Genomic DNA, 24,367 nt, shown 5'->3' on the forward strand with positions numbered 1-24,367 from the left:
AACACTACCCAAGTATTTCAAGTCCACAAAAAGTAGGACAAATCAAATCCGGCCAATTAGCGCCCAATCAGTCTACTGTCAATCATCAGCAAAGTGATGGAAAGTCTCATCAACAGTGCCATCAAGCAGCACTTACTCACCAATAAGCTGTTCACCGATGCCCAGTTTGGGTTCTGCAAGGGCTACTCGGCCCCAGACCTCATTACAGCCTTGGTCCAAACGTGGACAAAAGAGCTGAATTACAGAGGTGAGTTGAGAGCGACTGCCCTTATCATCAAGGCAACATTTGATCAAATGTGGCACCAAGAAGCCCGAGTAAAACTGAACTCAATGGTAATCAGGGGGAAAACTCTCCACTGGCTGGAGTCTAACCCAGCGCAAAGGAAGATGGTTGTGGTGGTTGGAGGTCAATCATCACAGCCCCAGGACATCATTGCACGAGTTCCCCAGGGCAATGTCCAAGGCCCAACCATCCTCAGCTGCTTCATCAATGACCTTCTCTCCACCATAAGGTCAGAAGTAGGGATGTTCACTAATGACTGCACAGTGTTCAGTGCCATTCGCAACTCCTCAGATAATGGAGCAGTCCATGCCTGCATACAGCAAGTCCTGGACGTCATTCAGGCTTGGGCTGATAAGTGGCAAGTAACGTTCGCGCCGCGCAAGTGGCAGGTAATGACTATCTCCAACAAGCGAGAATCTAACCGTCGCCCCTTAACATTCAACGGCATTACCATCGCCGAATCCCCCACCATCAACATCCTGGAGGGCACCATTGAGCTGAAACTTAACTGGACTAGCCATCATTATCATAGGCAGTCCCTTGAACTCGAGGAAGATTTGCTTCCACTCCTAACGTGAGCTCTTTGGTGGCTGAACTGTCCAACATGAGAGCCACAGACCCTGTCACAGGTGGGACACATAGTCGTCGGGGGAAGGGGGTGGGTGGCACTGATTTACCACATGCTCTTTCCGCTGCCTGCGCCTGACCTCTTCACATTCGCATGCACTTTCTCCAACTAGGGTGGTCTTCGGCCAGCGTCTCCCAGACGTCAGTGGTGATGTCACACTTCAACAGGGAGGCTTTGAGGATGTCCTTGTACCGTTTCCGCTGCCCACCTTTGGTTCGTTTGCCATGAAGGAGCTCCGAATATAGTAATGGACTAGCCACATAAACACTGTGGCAAAAAGAGCAGGTACAGCAGCTGTAATATTTCCAAGTTTGCTGACGACACAAAACTAGGTGGGATTGTGAGTTGTGAGGAGGATGCAAAGGCGCTGCAAGGCGATTTAGATAGGTTGAGTGAGTGGCAAACACATGGCAGATGCAGTTTGGTTGAAAAAACATAAGAACAAAGTATTATTTAAATGGTGATGGCTTGGGAAGTATCGATGTACAGAGGGACCTGGGTGTACTTGTACAGCAGTCATTGAAAGCAAACATGCAGGTGCAGCAAGCAGTTAGGAAGGCAAATGGTATGTTGGCCTTCATTGCAAGAGCATTTGAGTACAGATGCAAGGATGTCTTACTACAGTTATACAGGGCCTTGGTGAGACCGCATCGGGAGTATTGTGTGCAGTTTTGGTTTCCTTACCTCAGAAAGGATATACTTGCCGTAGGGGGAGTGCAGTGAAGGTTCACCAGACTGATTCCTGGGCTGGCAGGACTGTCGTATCAGGAGAGATTGGGTCAACTAGGCCTGTATTCACTAGAGTTTAGAAGAATGAAATGTATAAAATTCTGACTGGGTTGGATAGACTGGATGCGGGGAGGATGTTTCCCCTGGCTGGGAAGTCTGGAACAAGGGGTCACAGTCTCAGGATACGGGGTAGGAAATTTAGGACCGAGATGAGGAGAAATTTCTTTACTCAGAGGGTGGTGAACCTGTGGAATTCTCTACCACAGAAGGCTGTGGAGGCCAAGTCACTGAAGATATTTATGAGGGAGATAGATCGATTTCGAGAAACAAAAGGCATCAAGGGGCATGGGAAAAAAGTGGGAATATGGTGTTGAGATAATCAGCCATGATCATATAGAATGGTGGTGCAGATTCGAAGGACTGAATGGCCTACTACTGCTCCTATTTTCTATGTTTCTATGTATTCTGCAGCGGGTATCTCACCTCCTGACTCCCCAAAGCCTTTTCACCATCTACAAGGCACAAGTCTGGAGTGTGATGGAATACTCTCCACTTGTCTGGATGAGTGCAGCTCCAACAACACACAAGAAGCTCGACACTATCCAGGACAAAGTAGCCCAATTGATTAGCACCCTATCTACTACCTTAAAAATTCACTCCCTCAATCACTGATGTTGATGGTGCACACTGCAGCCACGGTACAAGATGCACTGCAGCAACTCACCAAGGCTTCTTCGGAAGCACCTCCCAAACCCACGAACTTTACCACCTAGAAGGACAAGGGCAGCAGGTGCATGGGAACACCACCACCTCCAAGTTTTCCTCCAAGTCACACACCATCCTGACTTGGAAGTATATCGCTGTTCCTTCATCGTTGCTGGGTCAAAATCCTGGAAGTACCTCGCTAACAGCACTGTGGGAGTACCTTCACCACAAGGACTGTAGCGGTTCAAGTAGGGGGCTCACTATCACCTTCTCAAGGGCAATTAGGGATGGGCAATAGATGCTGGCCTTGCCAGTGACGCCCACATCCCAGGAATGAAAAAAAAATTAAACAGTATTTTGAGACCACCGTACCATTTTACGAGGTCACCCATGCTACTTGGGGATCACGTCAGGTAAGGAGGTCGGGAGTTGAATCAGTATGGGAACACCTCATTACTTGACAGCTGCAAATGTGCTATAAAGGCTCCCATCTCAGTGCTTTCACTTTCCAAGCACAGAAGCTGTTGCTTACTTCATTTGGAAGACAGATTGAGTTTTATGCAGGTTGCAAGTGTTTGGAGCAAACTGTCTATCCAGTGTCACCTCACTGGAACAATCTCTCTCACCATTGACAGCTTCGCTTCTGCCATCTCAAGTTCACCTGCCATCTATTACATTGGCATCGGTGTCCTTGAAATTATCTCATCTTGGTCCTCAGAATCCCACCATGATCAGCACCAACACCAGCAGCACCAGGCACACCAGCAGCACCAATAACCACACCAAACATCTCCTCAAACAACTGATGCTGCACGGGACAGAGGGCATCAGCACCCAACCACATTGCTGCCTGGAATGCCAAGGATGGCCTCACCATGGCCAGATTTGATGCTGTACACCCTGGCTGCCACATGATGTGCCAGGTTGGCACCACCCCGCACCAACACCATATATCATCCCTACAATGCCCAAGCCATTCCTTTCACCCTCATCATCATTGTGGGGGGTACTGGTATTGTTATATATGTACACTTGTATCTACTCTGTACAGCCATCAGAGGGCTCATCCCCTGGAGTTTCAAGGGATCCCATAATCCCTTGGGAGCACAGGTATTTAAGGAGGCTTCACAGGTTGGAGAGGCACTCTGGAGACCTGCAATGAAAGACTCAGGTCACACTTTACTTTGAGCTCACAGTGTTCAGTCTGACTCTTTCTCCATACACAACAACTGGCGATGAGATACAGATAGCGAACCCAAAGATGCAGAGAACAGTGGGCATCCTGGAGAAATTCTCACAGGGAAATGATTGGGAAACATTTGTGGAGCGATTCGACCAATACTCTGTGGCCAACGAGCTAGATGGGGAAGAGTGCGCTGCCAAAACGAAGGGCGATCCTCCTCACCGTCTGTGGGGCACCAACGTATGGCCTCATGAAGAATCTGCTCACTCCAGCGAAACCCATGGAGAAATCATACGACGATTTGTGCACACTGGTCGGGGAGCATTTGAACCCGAAGGAAAGTCTTCTGATGGCAAGGTACCAGTTCCACACCAGAAAAGGTCTGAAGGCCAGAAAGTGGCGAGTTATGTCGCTGAGCTAAGACGCCTTGCAGGACATTGCGAATTTGAAGGACATTTGGAGCACATGCTCAGAGACTTTTTCGTCCTTGGCGTTGATCATGAAACCATACATCGCAAACTTTTGACTGCAGAGACTTGAATAAGACCATAGCGATAGCCCTGGGTGGTACCGGGCAATGGTCCCACGTTGCTCGGCAGGAGCTGGCTGGGAAAGATACGCTGGAACAAGGACGACGTCCGAGTACTATCGCCCACTGACGACATTTCATGTGCCCAGGTCTTAAACAAATTTCTTTCGCTGTTCGAACCAGGCATCGGGAAATTCCAAGGAGCAAAAGTGCAGATCCACCAAATTCCGGGTGCGCGACCCATCCATCACAAGGCAAGAGCAGTACTGTACATGATGAGAGAAAGGGTAGAGATCGAGCTGGACCGGCTGCAAAGAGAGGGCATCATTTCCCCGATCGAGTTCAACGTGTGGGCCAGTCCTATCGTCCCAGTCCTCAAAAGAGATGGCACCGTCAGAATCTGTGGCGATTACAAAGTAACTATCAATCATTTCTCCCTGCAGGACCAATACCCACTACTAAAGGCCGACGACCTCTTTGCAACGCGGGCAGGAGGAAAGACGTTCATGAAGCTGGATCTGACTTCAGCCTACATGACGCAGAAACTGGAGGAATCAGCGAAGGCCCTCACCTGCATCAACACGCACAAAGGTCTTTTTGTTTATAATAGATGCCCGTTTGGAATCCGATTGGTGGCAGCGATATTCCAGTGAAACATGGAAAGCTTACTAAAGTCAGTCCCGCACACCATGGTCTTTCAGGACGACATCTTGGTCACAAGTCGGAACACGGTCGAGCATTTGCAGAACCTGGAGGAGATTCTTAATCGACGTAACCACGTGGGACTCAGGTTAAAATGCTCGAAGTGCGTTTTCCTGGCACCTGAAGTGAAGTTCCTGGGAAGGAGGATTGTGGCGGACGGCATCAGGCCCACCAACGCGAAGAAGGAGGCAATCGAGAACGCACTGAGGCCATAGAACGTGATGGAGCTGCGGTCATTACTGGGACTCCTGAACTACTTTCGGAACTTCTTACCGGGTCTCAACACACTGTTAGAACCACTGCATGTCTTACTATAAAAAGGGGACGAATGGGCCTTTGTAAAAGCGAGAAAATTGTTATGGTCAAACAAATTGCTTGTGTTGTATGATCCATATAAGCGTTTGGTACTAGCATGTGATGCGTCGTCATATGGCATCGGGTGTGTATTGCAACAAGCTAATGATTTCGGGAAACTGCAACCAGTTGCTTATGCATCCAGGAGTCTGTCTAAGTCTGAGAGATCCTACAGCATGATTGAGAAATAAGCGTTAGCGTGTGTCTCTGGGGTAAAGAAAATGCATCAATACCTGTTTGGGCTAAAATTCGAATTGGAAACTGACCATAAGCCACTTATATCCCTGTTCTTCGAGAGTAAAGGGATAAATACCAACGCATCGGCCCGCATCCAGAGATGGGTGCTCATGTTGTCCGCAAACAACTACGCCATCCACCACAGGCCAGGCACAGAAAACTGCGTCGATGCTCTCAGTAGGCTGCCATTGCCCACCATATAGCCATGGTTATGGAAGCATTTGAAAGTGAGCAATCACCCATCACTGCCGGGCAGATCAAACTGTGGACAAGCCGGGACCCCCTTATTATCTCCAGTCAAAAGCTATGTGCTTCACGGGAGCTGGTCCAGTGTACCAGTGGAAATGCAGGAAGAGATAAAGCCGTTCCAGTGGCGCAAAGATGAAATGTCTATCCAGGCAGACTGCCTTCTGTGGGGCAATCAGGTAATGGTGCCCAAGAAGGGCAGAGACACCTTCATCAATGACCTCCACGGTACCCACCCAGGCATCGTAATGATGAAAGCAATAGCCAGATTCCACGTGTGGTGGCCCGGTATCGATGCGGACTTAGAGTCCTGCGTTCACAGATGTAATACATGCTCGCAGTTAAGCAATGTACGCAGGGAGGCGCCGCTAAGTTTATGGTCTTGGCCCTCCAAACTCTGGTCTAGGGTATACGTCGACTATGCAGTCCCGTTCTTGGGTAAAATGTTCCTTGTGATTGTAGACGCGTACTCCAAGTGGATTGAATGTGAGGTAATGATGACTTGCACGTCCGCTGCTACTACTGAAAGCCTGCGGGCCATGTTTGCCTCACATGGCCTACCCGATGTCCTGGTGAGCGACAACGGGGCATGTTTTACCAGTGCTAAGTTCAAAGAATTCATGACCCGTAATGGGATCAAACATGTCACATCTGACCCGTTTAAACCAGTGTCCAATGGTCAGGCAGAAAGAGCAGTGCAAACCATCAAGCAAGGCTTGAAGAGGGTAATTGAAGGCTCGCTGCAGACTCGCCTATCCCGAGTCCTGCTTAGCTACCGCATGAGATCCCACTCACTCACTGAGATCCCACCTGCTGAACTGCTCATGAAAAGAGCACTTAAGACAAGGCTCTCGTTAGTTCACCCTGATCTACATGAACAGGTAGAGAGCAGGTGGCTTCAAAGAAGTGCATACCATGATAGCACAAATGTGTCACGTGAGATTGAAATCAATGATCCTGTATTTGTATTAACTTATGAACAATGTCCCAAGTGGCTTCCCGGCACTGTCATGGCCAGGGTGTTTCGGGTCAAACTTTCAAATGGACTCATTCACCAGAAACACTTGGACCAAATTAAACTCAGATTCACGGACTATCCTGAGCAACCCACCTTGGACCCTACCTTTTTTGATCCCCCAACATACACACCGGTGGCAACCAGCACCGCGGTTGACCATGATGCAGAACCCATCATCCACAGCAGCCCAGCAGGGCCCAACACACCAGTCAGCCCAGCAAGGCCAGCTGCACAGCAGCCCAGCGAAGGCCCAACAATGATTCAACAACACCAGCTTTCACACCGAGACGATCAACCAGGGCAAGAAGGGCCCCAGATCGACTCACATTGTAAATAGTTACATTATTGACTTTGGCGAGGTAGTGTTATATATGTATACTTGTATCTACTCTGTACAGCCACTAGAGGGCTCATCCCCTGGAATCCCAAGGGATCCCATAATCCCTTGGGAGCACAGGTATTTAAGGAGGCTTCACAGGTTGGAGAGGCACTCTGGAGACCTGGAATAAAAGACTAAGGTCACAATTTACTTTGAGATCACAGTGTTCAATCTGACTCTTTCTCCATACACAACAGTTATGTCTCACCATTCACGGCAACTCACTAAGCCACTTCCAAAGGTGCACATAGATCTGACCAAGAATGCAAAGTGCTCAGTGGGTCGCACACTTGCTTTTGAGTCAGAAGCTTATGGGTTCAAGTCCCACTCCAGGAACTTGAGTACATAAATCTAGGCTGACACTCCAGTGCAGTGCTGAGGTAGCGCTGCACTGTTGGTGATGCCGTCTTTTGGATGAGAAGGTAAATCGAGGCGCCGTCTGTATTCTTAAGTGCACGTAAAAGATCCCATGGCATTATTTCGAACAAGTGGAGGAGAGTTATCCCAAATGTCCTGGCCAATATTTATCCCTCAATCAACATCACTAAAACAGATTACCTGGTCATTATCACATTGCTGTTTCTAGGAGTTTGCTATGCGCAAGTTGGCTGCCGAGTTTCCCACATTACAACAGTGACTACACTCCAAAAGGTACTTAATTGGCTGTAAAACACTTTGAGATGTCCAGTGGTCATGAAAGGCGCTATATAAATGCAAGTCTTTCTTTTTTCTTCAAAATAAAGGCTTCAATATTTGAAACCACATTAACAAAAACTTTACATGAACATTGCATAAAACACCCAAGTGCCTACCCTTGTGTATTGTTAGTTGGTATGATTGCACTCAGATGAGAGTGAATGTGAGGGGTGGCTAGTGAAATGGGGAAGTGATAATGTAGATAAAGAGGAATGGGTGAGGTGCAAGGTAAGTTAGTGTAAGGATGTGCAGGAGTCGGGTAGGGAGGCAGAGTAATAGGGATGCGATGAGTGGCACAGCGGGATGAGGTTGAGTGTGGCTTTGTAGTATCGTGTCATGATCTACTGAGATCATTGAAAGATTTGCGCCACTGCATACTGGTCCTCCTGACCACATCCCTGCTTGTGTCCTCCTGAGCAATGTGCAAACAGGCTTCGTTGGTGTTCTGGGGAGGTCTTTTCCGCCCATTGGAAGCAAAGAGAATCTCCCTGCGTGCTGTGACTCGAGTCATGGGAGAACCCGGGTGCAGCCGTGCACCTCTGTACAGTGATTGGCAGTGTTTGCAGCACTTCAAAATGCTGTAGAACTGTCAAAATTAATTTGTGCATGGTTCCCTTAAGGAAACCAGCCAATGACGCATCAAGTGACATCATCAGACCCGCTTCCTTCAATTGGCTGGCAAACGCGCTGGGTGGGCTTAACAAGCCCAATCAATGTAAAATCATTCCACACAGCGGGCTGGAGCCAACAGTGAGGTTGGGACCTGCCACTGATCCCAGCGCACCGGACATGCAGAGCTTGGGGAAATCACGGTCATTGAAGTTTTGGAAAAGATTCAGAGGAGGGCCATAAGAATGATTTCCTGTTTAAAATAGCATAGCTACCCAGATAGGCTTAAAGAACTGGGTTTATATACTTTAGAGAAGTGTAGACTCAGATGATTTGATTGAGGTCTATAAAGTAATGATTGTGTGCAAGCTGACAAATGATTTCAATTAGATAGGTTGGAGAGGACCAGGAGTCATGCATATAAATCATGCAAGTGAAGAAGTAGGTTTGATGTTAGGCAGTTCTTTTTCCAGAGAATAGTAGACCTATGAAACAAGTTGTCAGCTTTTGCAAGGAATGCTGATTCAGTGTAAGAGATATGTGGACCAGTTCCTGGATGGGACAAAGATCGCATGAAAGAGGTGTATCTGTTTTTTTGCCTTTCTCAGGAGACTATATGAACCTTGGGAGTAAGGAGTATCTTGACATGATGGATAAGGCACCACAACTGTATGGGATAGGTTGCCCTCTCAGGTGGATGTAAAAGTTCCCATGACACTATTTTGATGAAGAACAGGGGAGTTTTACCTGGTATCCTGGCCAATACTTATCCCTCAATTAACATCACAAAAACAAATTATTTGGTCATTGTCACATTGCTTGTTGTGTGCTTATTGGCTGCCGCATTTCCTACATTACAACAGTGACTACACTTCAAAAATACTTAATTGGCTGTAAAGTGCTTTGTGACATCCTGAGATTGTGAAAGGTGCTCTATAAATGCAAGCCTTTCTTTCTTTCTAGATGGACCACCTGGTCTTTTCCTGATCAATGTTTCTAGGATCTACCTTGTCTTCAATGAGTGAATACAGCATCATAGCTTAAGAATGTGTTTTACTTTAAAACCATTAAGCAAATTTACTTAACAAAAGATGAACAAACAAATAAGTAAGTCATTTCTATATTTACAGTAAACATTCTATTATCTAACTTAGCCAATAGGCAAAATAATAGAGATTGCAACTCTAGGAACTAAGCTAATCCTTGACAAATAACTCCCAAATACACACAGTTTAAAAAAAAAAGAATTTCTTCTTATTATGGAAGCCTATGAAAATCTAAACTACTTCTTGGAAGTTTCCACCATTTCACTTTTAACTCTAAACTAGCATTTCCATGCTTTCTCCTTCGTCAGCTACCCCCCCACGATAATTTTCTATCATTTTGTACCATTTCTAAGGATGAGCCTTGAACTGTCTTCATTATTTGTATGATCTGCTATGTTTTTAACGTCTTTCTGTGACTTAGAGAGTATGCCTTATATCATCCTTATATAATTTTCTTGTTGCCGAATGGGCGGATGCAGTAAAAATCCCAGAAATTGCAAGAACGACGGGAAGTCGCTGTTGTCTCACCGCCTCGCGCATTTAACGCGGGCGTCTATGAAAGTGCGATACAGACCAAATCGGCAGAGGCAGGCAACCTCATTCAAGTCATTAACTGCTTGTTGAGAGACCCTTCAGAGGGTTTTTAACGCCAGCTTTTGAGTTTTACTGCAGGAGCACGGGTTTCGCGCAGCTCAATATTACACCTCATTACTTGCCTCATGGAAAGACTCTTGCTCACTTTCATCTACAGATCAAGGTGTCAGCAGTTTGCAGGTCATTTCTGCAACCTCGGAAGTCATTCTCACCACATTAATACTCAGTATCAGATCATTGAGGAATTGGTCCTTTGATCTCCACTTTATCTGCCATCTACTACATCAGTATGGGTGCCGCTTATACTGTCTCATCTTGGTCCTAGAATTGGACCAAGATGAGCCCCAACAGCAACAGCTACACCAGCATCAGCAACAGAAAACACAACAGCAGCCTTCTCCTCAATGACCTGATGCTCCACAGGAGATGGGAGCACCACAGTGCTGCAGCGCACCAGAGGTGATGCTCCCAACACACGGTATACAGGCAGAGGATGAGCTTCCTCAACATGACTGAGCAGCAGTGCGTCAGAAGGCTCAGGCTATCGCGCCAGGTCATGGCAGACATTTGCAGCTTGTTGGAACAAGAACTGCTGGCCAGAGGTCCTGGTGGACACTCCTTACCAGTAGCTATCAGAGTCACTACTGCCCTCAATTTCTTCGCCTCAGGTTCTTTCCAGGGATCTGCAGCAGACATTTGCGGGATCTCGCAGTCGGCTGTCCACAGATGCATCACAGATGAATAATGCCATGTTTCCCAAGTCAGCCAATTGTATCAACTTTGCTACGAATGAGGCCAGTGTTACTGAGCGTGCGCTCGACTTTGCGGCTCTAGCTGACTTCCCACAGGTGGAGGGTGTCATCAACTGCACACATGTGGCCATGAAGGCACCCTAACATCACCCAGGAGTGTTCGTGAACCACAAGGGATGCTCCTCCCTCAATGTGCAGCTCGTCTACAACCATAAAAAGATGATCATGCATGTGCGCGCCAGATTCCCTGGTTGTTATCACGACTCTTTCATCCTGCACCTGTTCACCCTCCCTCAGCTCTTCCCATCTCCAAATAGACTTAGAGGTTGACTGCTTGTAGACAAGGGCTACCACTGAAGACATAGCACATGATACCCTGGACGACGGCACGTACTGAGGCCAAAGAGCATTATAAGAGCCACATGTCCACCAGATGTGTCATAGCAATAGGCATGCTGAAGATGCGCTTCAGATGCCTTGGCAGATCTGAAGGGCTTCTTCAGTATGCACCAGCCAGTGTCTCCAAAATCATTGTTGTTTGCTGCGCGCTGCACAACATAGCGCAGCAGTGAGGATTGGAGCTGCAGGAGGAGCAAGGCGCAAAGTGCACACACTCTTCTTCTTCAGAGGAGGAGGAGCAGATGGAAGACAACGAAGAGAAGGAGAAGGAACCTGAGGTGGAGATGGCACCAGTTGCAGCGCACATTACTGCCCGGGGGGGCCTGGGATGGTTTCACCATGGCCAGATTTACTTAGCTTGCTCCAATGCAGCCATATGGCTGCCACATGCTGTACTAAGATTCCCCCCCAACAACACTATAAAGCATCCCTACAATGACCAAGTCTTCCCCCTCACCCAAACTTCCAGTGCTCAAGGTTAAGTAATGTTTCACCATTCACTCCAAGTGACAAAGCCACTTCCAAGGTAGCAGGTAAAAATGGACAAGACCGGAAAGTGGTACAAAGAACAACATTTGTGTGTGTCATAAAAATAACTGAAACTTGACACTAAAATTTTTTTCATACACCCATGTGCATCTACTTTTGTGATTTTTTTTATCTGCCGAATGCTTCTACGAGGTGCAACCCCTTTAGTTTCAGCAGAGATAGAGGCAGGCTGCATACTTCCCTGTTGGGAGGCATTGGACACTTTTGGCAAACATCTTCTGGTTTTTGGAGCCTGTGATGACCCCACCAAAGTCTGCTCCTCCTGTGACTGTGCAAAGGCAAACTTCGCCATCAGGATCCGAGGAAGCTTGTGGGGGTCCAACTGAGGGGGACTCAACCGCGGAGAAGTGGGACTGGTTTGACAAGAGCGCCCACTTCCATGTCCCCTCTCACCATCATCCCTCTCATAGGCCACTCGCACTTCCCTGCTAGTAAGGAGGTGCAGAGCAACTTGTTGTGCAACAGTGGGGCGATGAACACTCCAGTCTACATTTTCATCCCCCCTAGAGATTAGGGGGCCGATTTTCAGCAGTCCACCACCGCTGCCGCCGACTGCCACCCATTCCCACTGACATTCCTCCTGCAGATCTGCCCAGTGCCACTTTGGAGGCGGTCTGGAACGGATGGGAGGGGAGAGCCGCCGGGAACCGCCCACTGACGTCAGCGGATGGACGCGTGGCGCAACCGAGCTCCCAGATTCCTGTGGGCGTGAGTCGGCAGCAGAACGAGGGTGGACTGCTGGCTGCAGGCTGGTCTGTCCCCGTCGGTAAGTCTGAAGATCCTGAAAAAAAGGTAAGTGAACATTTAAAACATTTTTATCAACAGCGACTTACCTGCATGGGGTCCCCTGAAGGTCTTCAGATAGTTTTTGTATTTTTTATTTGTGATTTTTATTTTCAGGTCTTCGACCCTCCGTGGGCCCGACTTCCTGCCCGTTGCCGCTCAGATTGGCGGCGTACGTCTTCCATTTGCCGCCCGCCAACCTTCGAGGGATCTTCTTCATGAATATCCCACCCAAAGTACCGTCCGGTACCTCGGCGGCCCTTTGGGCGGGCGGAGGCCTTGCTGATAATCGGCCCCTAGGTCTATGAGCGTCTGCCATCTGTTGTCCACAGCTAGCATGTGCTCATGTGACTGGTGCATTTGCTGCTCCATGACCATCCTTCCCATGGAACAGCACATTGGCGCTATCGAATGTGAGGTAGTGGAGCTCATGTTGGAGGTGGACTCCTCCATTCTTTGCACATATACGACACCGCAGCTGCGAAAGATGTCAGAGCTTCATGCAATTGTTGCTGCCCCTCCAAGATCACCCTCTTTCTTGATGGCCCCTGAAGCTCAGAGTCTGCTAGCTCAGCAGAGCTTGGAATGTGCTGCGCCCTCTGGCGAGGGGTCTCCACTGCTGGCCCTGTCAACACCATCTGCTCTTGCTCACTTGTGAAGTGTGAGACACCAGGTGACAACTCTACTCTATGGTGCACAGGACCCACTGAGGTATGCGTATCTGCACTGGGTGCGCTTGGGTCTGCTGACGGTGCACCTTCAGAGGCTGGAGTTTCCTCTGAGGACTTGTCTTCCTCCACCAGATGAACAGTAAGGGCGACACTTGATAGACCTGTGGGAGAGTAAAGAGATAAATTAGAAGTGTTAGAAGGGTTGCGTTAACATTATGCACAGGGTGACATTTCACTGGCTGTTGACATATGAGTGACTGCTGTATGCCATGTGGCTGCATGAGATGTAATTCTGTCACCAGGTTGCTGGGATGTCCCCCTCTCTCCGTCTCCCACTGCCAGCAGCTCTACAACTCCCACTATCTCCAGGGCCCCCTCCTTTGCTGGTGTTAGTTGGGTGAATACAGGAGGGCCACCTCCGATTCACTGCCTCTCCCGTGTGTTCACCTGCAAGGAAAGAAGATAAATTTGAGTGAGATTGATGGAATGGCTGGGTTATATCTGTAGATGGTGACTTATATCTATAGAGGATGACTATGAGGGAGTGGGGTGACAGTGCAAACCTTCTGTGGTGTTACTTGCCGTGATTCCATTAGGATGAGGGTGTGTGTCAGGGGTGGTTAGTCAGGTGGGGATGTGAGTATGTACTGAGAGAGAGAGGGATGGATGGACGTGAAAGGTATGTTGATGTGCGGAATAATGTGCACGAGTAGGGTTGAGAAGGCAGAGTGATGGTGATGTGGTGACAGGCACATCAGGATGAAGGTGAGTGTGGCATTGCTACTTTTCCTGACCTCATGAGATCATTGAATCATTTCCTGCATCAGATCCAAGTCCTCCTGCCCACATCGCGCCTGCTGACCTCCTCTGCTATATCCAGCCAGGTTCTTTTGGTGTCTTTTGGATGTCTCCTGTGCCTAGCTGCAGGGAACAGGACCTCCCTGCATGCTTTCACTGCCTCCACCAGAGTATGCAGGGATGCGTCAGAAAATCATGGTGCAGACCTCTGCCTTTGACTATCCATCATTGATAGTTTAGAACAGTAGTCAGCTGTTTGTATTTCAGCTTCCACACTCCTCTAGAAACCTTCAAATGAGTTGTGTACAAGGCTGCTTTAAATATCAGTGCTGGAAACAATCATCAATGACATCATCAGACCCGCTCCATTTAATTGGGCCGCGAAACAAACATGACTGCTTTATGTGGGGCCATTAAGTTAGCGCCCTGTGGAACACGCTGAGCAGAACATCATGTTCCCAACCCGCTATGCGGCCCGCAACGCACATGACTCAAATCCATGGTAAAAATTCTGGCCGTCACCTAATAATCTGTTTATTAATTTCTACTTTTGTGATTGCAGTGTCTGTGATTTTTTTCCCTTCTCTTTACTTAATCTATTAAAATGCTAGTTCATATCTTAATGTTAAGTTTAAAAGTATACTGTTCGAAACATTAATTTGTTTTGTTCTCTCGACAGATGCTGACTAGCCTGCTACATATTTTCAGCATTTTGTGCTTTTGCTCCAGATTTCCAGCATTTCCTATGTTTTTCTTTTTATATCCTTCGATTGCTGGAAGCTTTTCCAGCAATTTATTCCTCAACATTAATGAGCAAGACCATTATAATCTTTTGCATTTTCATTTTCCAGCCAAAGTTTCCAAATGTCTTTTTGCTCTATGATTAATTCTTTATATATACAATCCAAAGTTTTCCTCTATTATACTTCTGCCTTAATGCTTCAACCATTAGGTGCCAGGCATTTAAAAAAGCATCTCTTGCAGTTTCATAGTTCATAATGAACATAAGATCAACAAGAAAAAGTTGCAAGTGCTTTACTGCAAAGTGATTAGCATTTAGTGGAGCCATCTGTGCTTCACTTATAATGTATTGCAAATGAATCAAAAGCTCAAATGAAAGTATTGATATGTATCATATCCTTCTTAAAAGTGTTAAATTAAATTAGTTTTAGTGAAATGAATCCCAGCAGAGTTATGAATGAAATAATTTGGGGCTGGAATTTGTAATGGCTTACCACCCGGTTTCTGGGCGGTATTGGCCATTGTGGGCGGTAATCAGGTAAGCGAGAAATTCCTTACCTGAGTTACGCCGGTGGTTTCGAGGTTCCAGTAGGGAGCAGACTGTCGGTGTGTGCTATCCTGAGACCGCCCTGACGCGATGTTTGGGTCAGCGGTGACCCATAGCTGAGTTTTTTTTTAAACGCCCACGAGGACAGTAGGTGAGTAGCTCTCCAAGAAAAAGGTTAGGTGATTGTTTTTTTACTAATTATTTAAAAAATCTGTTGTGGTTATTTAGTTTATAAGTGTCTTGGGAATGTTTTTTGAATTTTAGGTGATGTTTTTTGAAAAATTATTTTTATTGTTTTCTGCTGTTAGGCCCAACTCGCACCCTCGGTGTAAATTTTTATCGATTTTTTTATTTATCGCCTATTTTGCTTAGGAACCGCCCAATGGACCCTAAATTCCACTTTTTTGCCCAGAATGGGGGTGACAGGCCCATGTTTTTCGCTTGGCGGATTTTTTTTATTTTTTGGGGAGAAGTTTTCGCCGGTGATAATCTTCCCAGTCTTAGCAGTCTTTTGGGCGGCAATCGGGTGCTGGTGGGCTGATAGGAAATTCTAGCCCATGTGCCCTCATCTACCTGACTCATTATCGATACGTGTTTCTGTGCCAGTTTAACAGCATGACAATACAATGTTCACTTCTTATTGCTTTCATAGTGACACAGTCTCTCCTTCTTGTTCACCTCAAACACATTATTCTCTCGCTTCTAATCATTCTCTCTCTTCCTGTCTAAGTCACAATATCTAATCTTCAATAAGCAAATAGATCATCACACCTTTAGATCTCATTTTAATTTAAAACAATAAACAAAATTATGTAACAAAAGATGAACACCAAGCAGCAGCTATATCAATCATCATTATATATTTACAATTGAAAGTCCGTTGTCTAAATCATGGAGTAATCAAAATAATGAAATCAAACAACTCTGAGAAGTAAACTAAACCAATCCGAATAATTTTCAAATACACTGTTTCTGCTTTCCTTTTTGAATTTATTATCATAGTGGGAGGATATAACCCACTTCTGCAAATTTCAAATTGATTTTGCTCTCTTACAGGCATTTCAAATTAGCTGGTTTCTTCTTTTAAGGAAACTCCAATTAGACTCCTGATTTAAATAGAATAACCTTTATATATCACAGAAAAGAATTGCCGAGACTTCTTGGATTTGAATTATCTAGCTGTTCAAATTTATACACATTGGGCTGGATTTTTGGCTTTCGAGATTTCGGGGCAGTAATAGTGGCAGGGCGCTCCTGATACCGCCTGGAAAAGATTTGCATCCTCGTCTGCAAAATGCAGCAAATAATGAGGTTCCATGATCAGGGGCGCAAAATCTGGCGTACACAAGGAAGTTTTTGTGCCCCAGCCGAAAATCACGGCGTTAAAATGTTTTTGCTGATTTAAAGGACTTCATTGTTGTTCAGTGCGCTGCAACATTACGTTGTATATTGTATGGTTTTATTTTGGTGGGGAGAGTTTTTGTAACTTTGTTACAGTAGAATTTATGATTCATCCTTTGCCTTTGGTGTCTTGTTTATCAATCCAATGTTCACCGGAGATGTGAGTTTATGGGGGCACATAGTGTGTCCAGTATTAACTTCATCCCGTAGTTTTCTCCATTTAGGAGAACCGGTCCATTATGAGCTGACGACGGCGACTCTTGGTCCGGCAGCATCTGCACGCTGCCTCCACCGTGGATGGTGTGGCTATCCAATGGGGCCTCGCCAAGCTCTTTTTCATCATCCTCCTCCTCCTGAGGTGGGCCTCCAATCCCCAGTGGCAATGCCTGGCCCTTCATGATGGCCAAGTTGTGCAATATTGCAGCACACCACAATGAATTTGGATACCTGTTGAGGGGTGTCTTCATCGGTCTGCCTACAGGAGATAGCATATCTGTCAGCACTTCCTTTCGGAAGTGCAGCCTTCTCACACACTGCTTCTCAGAGAGCTGGAGGTATGAGCATTGGTGCCATGGGGGTTAAGCCCTCCTCCCCAGATGTCTTTGGCCTCTCCTCATCCGTGGGCCGACATGGCCAAGAGCCCTTCTTCTAGCTTGACATCGCCTGGCAATAGCATGGAGCATGATACGTTGGCGAGCTAGTAACGCCCCCATTAAATTCTCTCAATGACATTGTAAGCACACTGTAATGGCAGATAAAACTGCCGCTTTCAAGTCGGAGCTTCATGTAGCGTGCTGTGCGCAACCATTGCAGTCAATGTAGGATCCTCCTCCCTCCATCTAAATATGCCGCCAATACTGCCTGCTGCATCCTGGGAATGCCTGGTTTTTCAGACGTTTCCTGAGGCAGACATTTAATGGGGCATTAGGGCCAAATTTTGCATCCGGGACACTTTACTTCATGATCTCAGTGAAACTAGAGTGCGGGTCGGTAAGTTTTCGTGCCGCCGCAAACCATGAGCCGAATTTGCCGGCTGGGCAGTAAAAGCTGGATGCTTGCCGTATCGCCCAGAAATACCCTTCACCGCCCCTCCGGGGCACTAACTGAGGAACAAGCGAGTTGAAAATCCAGTCCTATTGGTCTGTTATATACTAAAGGAATCAATCGCAAAGCATTGCTTGAGTTTGAATTATTTCTCTATCTAGCTAGTAACTGTTAGAAATTGCAATATTGTATTGGGAAGGGCTTACTACAAGATTTTAAACTGCAGTTAGTTTTTAAACTATTTATATACTACAAAAAATAACTCCTAATTTTTGGAATGCTGGCCAATACCTGTAATAATAAATTATTTTAGTCACTACTGCATGCTGTCGTCCAAAGATTATGGGCTAGACTTTCCACTTGGTGGCTAAGGCCGAAAAAAATGGGCCTTGTTCCAGCGATGCGGGACATATCGCCCGTACTGATCGCCAGCTCAAGGCCCATTTTTTTTTTGCAATTTTCCACTCGGCCTTAGCCCAGCGATGTCAAATGTGCGATGTGATTTCTCAGCGATCTCATGATTGCCCAAAGAAAACGGAAGTGAATGAAAAAAAAAAGCTTCCCTAGCAACGCATTACTGCGCATGTGCATGTTGATATTTTTTTTTCAGGTTGATGCTCCTTCCCGCGTTTTGAGAGGTCAAGGGTCTTCACACATGCTCAGATGCTCTGTGTGGGTCTGCGAGAGAGAGAGCGAGAGAGAGAGGAGAAAGGAAGCAGGTATTTTGACCAACTGTTAAATCAGATAAATTTAAAGAATGGAGGGAGCTGCAGGAAAGTGAAGGGCCAAGCCCTTCAGCAAGGAGGCCAATGAGGCCCCAGTGAACAGTGTCAGCACAAGGTGGGAGGATCTGACACAAGGTGGGCATGGGAAACCTCCACCCCATGCATATCGGAGGATTTGGGCAGAGATTGCCGACGTGACAATGAAGCCCGGGCACCGGACCAGTGCCACAAAAGATAGAACAGTCTACTGGCGGCTGCAAGAGTAAGTTGAAATTTGAATTTGAAATCATCCATATTTATTATTTAATGTTGTATGGAAAATCTAATTAGAACCTGCAAAGTTATCTCGTAATGTTTAAGCATGACTAAGTAACTAAATTAGGATTAAATTATGATTACATTTATGCACCGCAACATAAATTTAAATGTTACAGTATGAAATATCTTATTTCTATGCAATGTAGTGCAAACTTGTAATTGAACTTATAAATCTGTCAGTCCTAAATGTTTATTGCCAAATCCATCTGCTTATGCCATGCATTGTTACCTTATCTATTACAGAAGAAGATATCCATCAACCAGCGAGAGCAACGCAGGACGGGCGGGGGCTGTGCCATGCTGCAGTCGCTCACCGCCTACGAGTGGCCTTGGTGGGGCCAGAAAGCCATTCGGTCACAACCCGTGGTGTGGCCGAACCCACCCTAGAGTCACGTGAGTCATTGCGTAACTGTGCATTGTGTAATGTATGAGTCAATAGTAAATATTTGTTACGTGGGTAATCCTATGCAATGATACTTTAATTTGATATATAATTGAGTTCTAGTATTGAGATGTACTATTGATCTTCAAATGGGGTCATGTTAGGCCTGGTGAGCACTTGTGCATATGAGCTAATGGTAATGTTTTGAGCTCTTGAAAAATTGAGATGAATTGATTTGCATTGTTAAACGTTGTTTATAACTTCCATTTGTCTTTCAAAGGTTAACAAGTCTTGCTGGAGTCAACAGACATGTCCACTGAACAATCAGGAAACTCCCAGGAGGAAGAGCCAGAGGAGGAGCCAGTGCAGACTCCTGCTATGGTTGTGCATAAGCAGGAGGAGGAGGAGGAGGAAGAACAGGAGATTGTTTTTGTGGGGGGGGGGTGGGTAACAACCTGCGGCCATCTCTTTTGAGACAGATGAGGCACCGGGACCAAGCGGTGTGCAGGTGATGACACCTAGGCGCGTGACATTGCAGACGCCAACCCCACGGCGGTCCGGTCAGCGTGATATGCACTCGCCTGCCACGGAGGACCAGACAGAGAGCTTACTTTCCCTGTGCAGGGAGACGGTCGCGATCGGTCGTGACCTTATCCAGGGGTTCATGGGTTTCTCAGCCAATTGGAGCCAGTTCTCCACAACCTGGAGCAAGTTCTGCTCGCCCTTCTCCAGCTGGTCTTCTGAGCAGTCACAGACTGCTCGGGAGACGTTGGAGGAGATCAGGGAGCAGACAGCCGCAACAAATGCCGTACGGCACGTGTTGCTGGCTGGACATGGCGTTGCACCCCAAGGTGTCGTGTCCACTCGCAGCGAGGCCCCAAGCACACAAGCGAGTACGGAGGATACAGTTCCTCCTGACTCAGAAATAGAGCCTGAGGCTTCCGCTTCCACTCCATTACCTCCACCACGGCCGGAAGTCTTGCTGTCCCACTCTGCACGACATCTTGGTGTCGGTCTGCGTAGACCAAAATGGGCGGGTGGGGTGCAAACACGGGGTGGGACAGGATCTGGAGGGAAACGTGGCCGCAGGTAGGGAGGGGGGTGTGCTCCTCAATAGTTCACTTGTTTCTAAAATGTTCACTTGTTATTATCACTTTATTATTCTCTTGTTATTGTTACTAAATTGGGCACTTGTATTCAATACTTAAATGTTCACTTGTTATCATTACTTAACTGTTCACTTTTCATTCTTTCTGAAATGGTCACTTGTTATCGTGACTGAAATGGTCACTTGCTAGCATGACTTAAATGGTCACTTGTTATCATGACTGAAATGGTCACTTGTTAGCCTGACTGAAATGGTCACTTGTTATCATTACTTAAATGGCCACTTGTTTTTTAAAACTTAAATGTTCAATTTCTTCTTCTTCTAATGTTTTGACGATTTTGAGGGAAGAGTGGGTTGATGGGGGGGGGATTTTGTTTCTTAATAAAAAAAATTTTTTTCCAACTTTTGTACCTTCTCTCTTAGTTACATAAGTTTTACAACGTACAGTTTTTCATGCATATTTGTTTGTTTATTCTGTTTTCCCGCGGAAATGAAACTTTTGATTAACCGTAACAGTAATTGAACGTTTGAATATCAACAATAATAGTTCATGCGAAGCGTTCATTAATGAGCTGCTGACGCAAAAGATTAGCGGCCGTGTAACTGCCACTGGCTACTGGTCTTCGGGAAAGGTGTGGTGGTACCGGTGCTAGGTCGTCATGCTGATTAAGCTCCCCTATGTCCTCGCCCGCGTCCTCTCCCGCCTGTTCCTCCTCTTCATCTTTGCCGGCTGCCTCTTCTGTCTCATCTCCTCCTGGAGGTGGACCTGCAACATGATCTGGCATTATTTGTCCTCTCTTTATAGCTAGGTTATGCAGCATACAACACACCACAATAAACTCTGCTACCTGATCAGGGTGGTACTGGAGGCTGCCTCTGGAATGATCCAGGCATCTGAAGCACTGTTTGAGGACTCCAATTTTCTTTTCAACGATGTTGCGAGTCACTATGTGACTTTCATTATACCGTCTCTGTGCTTCAGTGACAGGATTACGCCGAGGGGTCATGAGCCAACTGGCAAGGCCATATCCTTTATCCCCCAGCATCCAACCGTGACCTTCTGGCTGATTGGCAAACAGGTCAGGGATAGCACTTTTACGTAAGATGTGCGCATCATGGATGCTGCCAGGAAATGTAGCATTTACTGTCAGAATTGTTTGATTGTGGTCGACAACAAGCTGCACATTTAGTGAGTGGAACCCCTTTCTGTTACGAAACACCTCCGTGTTCTTGGGGAAGTCTGCTATTCTTGAGAAACCCAAACCCCTCTCGGTCTGTGCCTCCCTGGTCATTGGGAAGCTTATGAAGTCCACCCTGCGAGCGTAAAGGGCTTCGGTCACTTGTCGAATGCAATGTGTAGCGTGCTGAGAGATATGGCAGATGTCGCCAGCTGAAGCCTGAAAAGATCCCGATGCGTAAAAGGCTAGGGCAGCAGTAACCTTCACCTCAATGGACAGTGCGGTTCTGATGCTGCTAGAAGGCTGCAGATCATCCTTGACGAGTTGACATATCTCATCGATGACCTCCTTCCGGTATCGCAGCCTCCTAAGACAAGCATTTTCAGGCAAGTTCAGGTAGGATTGCTTTTCCAAGTACCTTCCCTGGCTATACGGTCTCCTCCTCTGTCTTCGTCTCCGTCTATGCATTACTGTGCCTCTTCGATTGATCCTTTCAGTAACCAGTTGTGAGCAGTTGCAATTAAAGGCAGGGAAAGCATCACTATTAATAATTGCTTTCACTAATTTTAATAATCTCTCTACTCTATACTCTCTAATCACTGTAGTCTGCCCTCTCTGTACCAGTCAGTTTGATAGGCCCCAACAATATCATTAAATAACTTCACCATGTAAAAGCTATTTACTAAATTATTCCAATATATGAGATCTATTAGCATAAATAAGTTGATAATACCTATTCATATTCCCTGTCCCAAATTTCAGAGTACAATTTTCTTCAATTTTACTCTCTAAATGACTCACAACTAATTCTCCACCCTTCCTCCGAAGTTAAAAATGGCGTCCGTAGTGCCCATTTCCTTCTCTTAGGCCCTGAAAAAGCAACTATTTTTCAGCACTCTTTTGGGCCTTGCATCGGCCCAGCGAAGTGCATGCTAGGTGCCGAAACTTGGGATGGGCCTTGTGTGGGTGATCATTTTGGCAATCATCTCGGCGATCAAAGTAGAAACTTAGGCACCTGTTTTTCCGGCGATGTTTTGGGCCTAGTTTCCACTTTTTGTTCAAAATGGGCGATAGACGTCCGTTTTGGGAGATAGATGGGTAATAGATGGGCGATGTGAAGTGGAAAGTCTAGCCCTATGAATTTTTAATTTTAAATAAATGTTTATAAAGCACTCAATTTATTTCTCAATTTAAAGTTATTTGGTTCACATAAATGTAAGGCTTTCAGCTCCATGGTGTACACAATCTTAAGGTGATATCTTCAATGTATCCTATTTAAAATGGACCACAGCAAGTTTTCGCAAAAAAAACCCAAATAGGTTAGTATAGACTGCATTTGAATTACCTTTTCGACAGGTGTGTAATCAGGTGTGGAACCAATGAATTCCTCTACAATTAGCTGCAGCAATCCTTTTCTTTTTGCTGCTTCAGCTTCCTTCTTATCTTTTGCAGTAACCAGATCAAGCATATCGAAAGCCAATTGCGCAAAGATTAACTTGAGAGAGGCCAGCTTCCTCATTAGAGGCAAACTTAAATTCGTCATCTGAAAATAAGCATTCGGCAAATACTTTAAAGAAAAAAACAGAATGCAATCTTTTTAAAGTAATAGTAAGTTTTTAAAAAAGTAACTATTAATTTAAATCTGAATTCTTTGCATATTCATAGTAAAAGAAATGTTTAAAACTTGCATTTATGATAGTTTGTGATATCTGTCTCTGTTTACCATGTCATGAGTAAAATTGACACATACAGTTTTCTTGGCTGGTATCGAGGGTTGGTATCAAGAATATATAATAACATGAAAAGGCATATTAAGAAAGGATATTTGACTTATCAAGCCTGTTTTTTTCAACAAAGCATGTACAATCTATCTTCTTGAAGGCCAGCTGGCATGGTTTACATTTAGGTTTGCTTTATCACTCTAAAAAAGAGATTCAATATCATTGTTTCGGTAGCATGGCTCATTTTGTGTCATGCTGACCCTAAAACACCTGTGCTTTTCTATACAACTTGGAACCATAAGACGTCAAAATGGAGTCTGAGAGTGGGAGAGATGTCATAGAGGAGGTGATGTAATGACCTTTTAGCTAAGCTAAAGGCAAAAACATTGTACTGTGAGTTTGGAGACGAAGAAGGTAGGCATCAGAAGGGTTGAACTGGCTGTAATGTGTGCATCCTTTGTGACCGATCTTATCTCAATGATTGTCAGTGAGTATGTTCAGGTTAATTTAACCTTTAATAAATCTGTAAGCATTTGATTGTGTGTGAATTCATTCTTGGCATACAGGCACAGGACTGTGGCCTTTGTGTGTAATATTATAAAAAATAACATTTCTACCAAGTCCTTTCTAAAGATCCGATAGCTTGGAATATTTAGCTCCCAGTCATGCCCAGATTGTAGCCAGATCTGTTTAATGACTATTATCATACCCTTCAAGCTGAATTTGTGCTTCTAGCTCACCTGTTTTATCTCTTCTGTGGCATGCATTTGTGTAGAGAGCTCTTATCTGGGTAACTGTTCCCACCTTGGTCTTTTTCTCACTTTTTTATCTACTGTGTGAATTTTCCTCTCCCAGCATCTTATATAGTTTAAATCTTTTCTCAGTGCCCTATTTATCCTTTCCGCAAAGTCATGGGTGACTCTTCGGTTTTGGTGAAGGCCATCATAATAGTGATGCAGTCATTAAGATTAAGAGTTCTCTTATAGCATACTGTCTCGTAAAAAAGAACTACTATGTATTATATGTAGTAGATCCTATTTACATTGACCATTTGGCCAGATCTCAAGTTGAGCATTTTAAGCAGGTGATCACTATATCAACAGCTAGCAAGATCAGCTGTATTACAGAACTAATTTATAATCTTGCACAGAGCCAGCATGGGTTCGACGAGCCAAATGGCCTCCTTCTGTGCTGTAACATAAGAACATAAGAAATAGGAGCAGGAATAGGCCATACTGCCCCTCGAGCCTGCTCCGCCATTTAATACGATCATGGCTGATTCTATGATTCATTTCATTCTATTTTATACACC

General features: G+C 45.7%; 1 protein-coding gene across 2 annotated transcripts in view; it reads right to left on the reverse strand.

Annotated features, from left to right (window-relative positions):
- LOC139260323 (cilia- and flagella-associated protein 46) overlaps window positions 1-24,367 on the reverse strand; it is a 681,403-nt gene that overhangs the window by 254,147 nt on the left and 402,889 nt on the right. For both annotated transcript variants that reach the window (XR_011592768.1, XM_070876797.1), the window contains exon 40: window positions 22,680-22,877. Coding sequence is in view for 1 of the 2 variants with exons in the window: in XM_070876797.1 (XP_070732898.1) it covers window positions 22,680-22,877 (198 nt within the window). In the remaining variant the exon portion in view is untranslated. The remainder of the gene's footprint in view (window positions 1-22,679; window positions 22,878-24,367) is intronic.

The sequence above is a fragment of the Pristiophorus japonicus genome, chromosome 3, assembly GCF_044704955.1.
Source record: "Pristiophorus japonicus isolate sPriJap1 chromosome 3, sPriJap1.hap1, whole genome shotgun sequence".
NCBI lineage: Eukaryota > Metazoa > Chordata > Chondrichthyes > Pristiophoridae > Pristiophorus > Pristiophorus japonicus.